At 70.7% G+C, this 2,154-nt stretch overlaps 2 protein-coding genes across 2 annotated transcripts in view; one reads left to right on the plus strand and one right to left on the minus strand.

Annotated features, from left to right (window-relative positions):
- Positions 1-34: 34 nt before the first annotated feature.
- On the plus strand, positions 35-251 carry MNEG_13669 (hypothetical protein; the record flags this gene model as incomplete). The annotated part of the gene is made up of 1 exon (XM_014037858.1): positions 35-251. A coding segment is annotated over one exon (217 nt), but the record flags the coding sequence as incomplete, so codon positions are not given.
- A 1,135-nt stretch (positions 252-1,386) lies between these two features.
- The window catches only part of MNEG_13670 (hypothetical protein), a gene marked incomplete at both ends in the record, with an annotated part of 4,173 nt that continues 3,405 nt past the window's right edge, over positions 1,387-2,154 (minus strand). The window contains one exon of the mRNA XM_014037859.1: positions 1,387-1,537. Coding sequence (XP_013893313.1) covers positions 1,387-1,537 — 151 coding nt within the window. The remainder of the gene's footprint in view (positions 1,538-2,154) is intronic.

The raw sequence follows: 2,154 nt of genomic DNA on the forward strand, positions 1-2,154 counted from the left end.
CCCTCCCTGCCCTCCCCCCCGCCCCCGCCCGCAGCGACGCGCCGTCACGGCCCGGCAACGTGGTGCTGCGGTGGCTGAAGGAGTCGGGCCCAGACGGCCTGTTCCGGCCGACGGACGAGGCCTGGGAGGAGAAGGCGCGCGCGCTCGTCGACGTGCGAACGCAGTGGGTCGCCGGCGAGGGCGGGCGGCGCGGCGGGTGGCGGCTGCTGACGCTGCGCAGCCGCATCCTCGACACGCGGCTCGTGGGGTAGCGGCGGGCGGGCGGCCGGCTGGTTCCCCTCGACGCGACGCCGCCGCGCGGCGGCCGCAAGCTTCCGACCGTCATGGGGAGGGGGGTGATATAAGATGCACTGCCAACGCGCTCACTGCGGGCGCGCGGCGCCGCACGGCTCGCCAGCGCGGCGCGCACGGCGTGGGGGGACGGGGTCAAGGTGGCCCCTGCGCTCTGGCGCGCGCGCGCGGCTCTGGCAGGCGCTGCTCGCCCGCCGTTTTTTGACGCGCTTTTTCCGGCCTCTGCGCCGCCCAAACTGCTCGTTTGTGTTTGTCTCACCCCGTGACGTTTCTATACGTACTTGACACGAGCTGTTTTGCATGAAGCATGGCCGGCGCACGGAGCCCGGGATCCGACTCGGGACGCCCGCAGAGGGGCAGCGTCTCGACGCCGGCGCGCGCCCCGCTGCGCCGGCACCCGAGACGTGCTTGAAGCGGCGCGGCCGACGCACCCGTCGCAAATGAGCCAGGGACGCAACGTTTGTCTCCAAAGACCCTTTTTGCTGTACGATACTCTCGGCGCCGGCTGCCGCGGCGCCTTGCATATGTCAGTTATTCTGTGTGTGTGTGTGTGTGTGTGTGTGTGTGTGTGTGTGTGTGTGTAACAGTACGCCACTGCTCAGGGCATGTGAGGGTTGGCTTGACGACAAACAAGCTTGTAGAGGCGGTTGCCCTGCCATGCACATCGGCGAGGCTGAGATTGAAGGAACGAGGGCTAGAGAGTGTACACTTCATCATGCAGCGAAGATGGTTGTGGGTCCACGCGGCTCTGGTGCCGAGCACCCTTTGCCCCCGGGTCTGGTGCGGCCGCCAGGCTGGGCGGCGGGGGCAAAGGGCTGGAGAAACGGCAGGCGGAGGCAGGCGTCGCGCTGCGTTGTGCCAGGTGCGGCTGCCTCGCCGAGGCCAGGGGGTGGCTTTTATGTTCCAAGGACAAATGAAAACATTAAGGGCTCACGAATGCGTTGGGGCCCTTTGGGCGGCGAGTGCAATCAAAACTTCGACATTGGGCCAGTCAAACAGGAAGGAAGAGGTGCAGAGAAATAAAGGAAGCAAAGGACCGACCAGTGCGCACCGGTGGCGTCGTCTACGCGGCCGCGCGGCTCGCCGCAGCCCCCCTCACCGCGCCGGCGGCGCCGCCGCCCCCTCCAGACCGCGCGGCCGCCCCGGCGCCGCCCCCGGCGCCAGGCGCTGAGTCAGCGCGGGCAGGACCTCCTCGAGGCTGCTGACCCTCAGGACCTCAAACAGCTGCGCCGCCAGGCGCTGGTACCTGGGCGCGCGCACGGCAGCCAGCGGCGGAGCGCGTGCGGGTGCGCGTTGGCGCGGCGCCGGCGTCGTGGTCGGGCGCGCGGGCGGGCAGGCGGGCGGGCTTGTGGGGTCGCCGAGTTGCCGGAGGGCGGCAGGCTGTCTTGCTAAAGCGCGTGCACACGGGTGTGGGGCCGAAGTCCGTGGATGCAGCTAGGCGGGCAGAGGGAAGTCGTGGGGGAGCCGGGCCAACTTGGAGCCCCGCACGAACCCAACCAGGGCCCACTGTGCGTGTCTGCACGCATCTCCCCCCCCCCAAAACACACACGAACACATGCACATACACAAAACACACACATACATTCACACTTGCGCGCACCGGGGCAGCAGGGTATCCAGCCGCTCCAGCCGCTCCACCAGCTGCCGGTGCCGCGCCGCCGCCGCCGCCGCGTCAGGCGCCCCCAGCCGCGCCAGCAGCAACCCCAACTCAGCCTCGGCCGCCGCCGCCCCACCTTTGGCCGCGCCCGCCGCCTCCTCCTCCCCTTCAGCCGCGTCCGCCGCGGCGCGCGCCGCTGACGCGGCCGCGCGGGCGGCGCCGGCGGCGAGCGCGGCGGCTGCTACGGCGGGGCCGCGGCCGTCGTG

This window comes from Monoraphidium neglectum (assembly GCF_000611645.1).
Source record: "Monoraphidium neglectum strain SAG 48.87 unplaced genomic scaffold scaffold03972, whole genome shotgun sequence".
Taxonomy (NCBI): Eukaryota; Viridiplantae; Chlorophyta; class Chlorophyceae; order Sphaeropleales; family Selenastraceae; genus Monoraphidium; species Monoraphidium neglectum.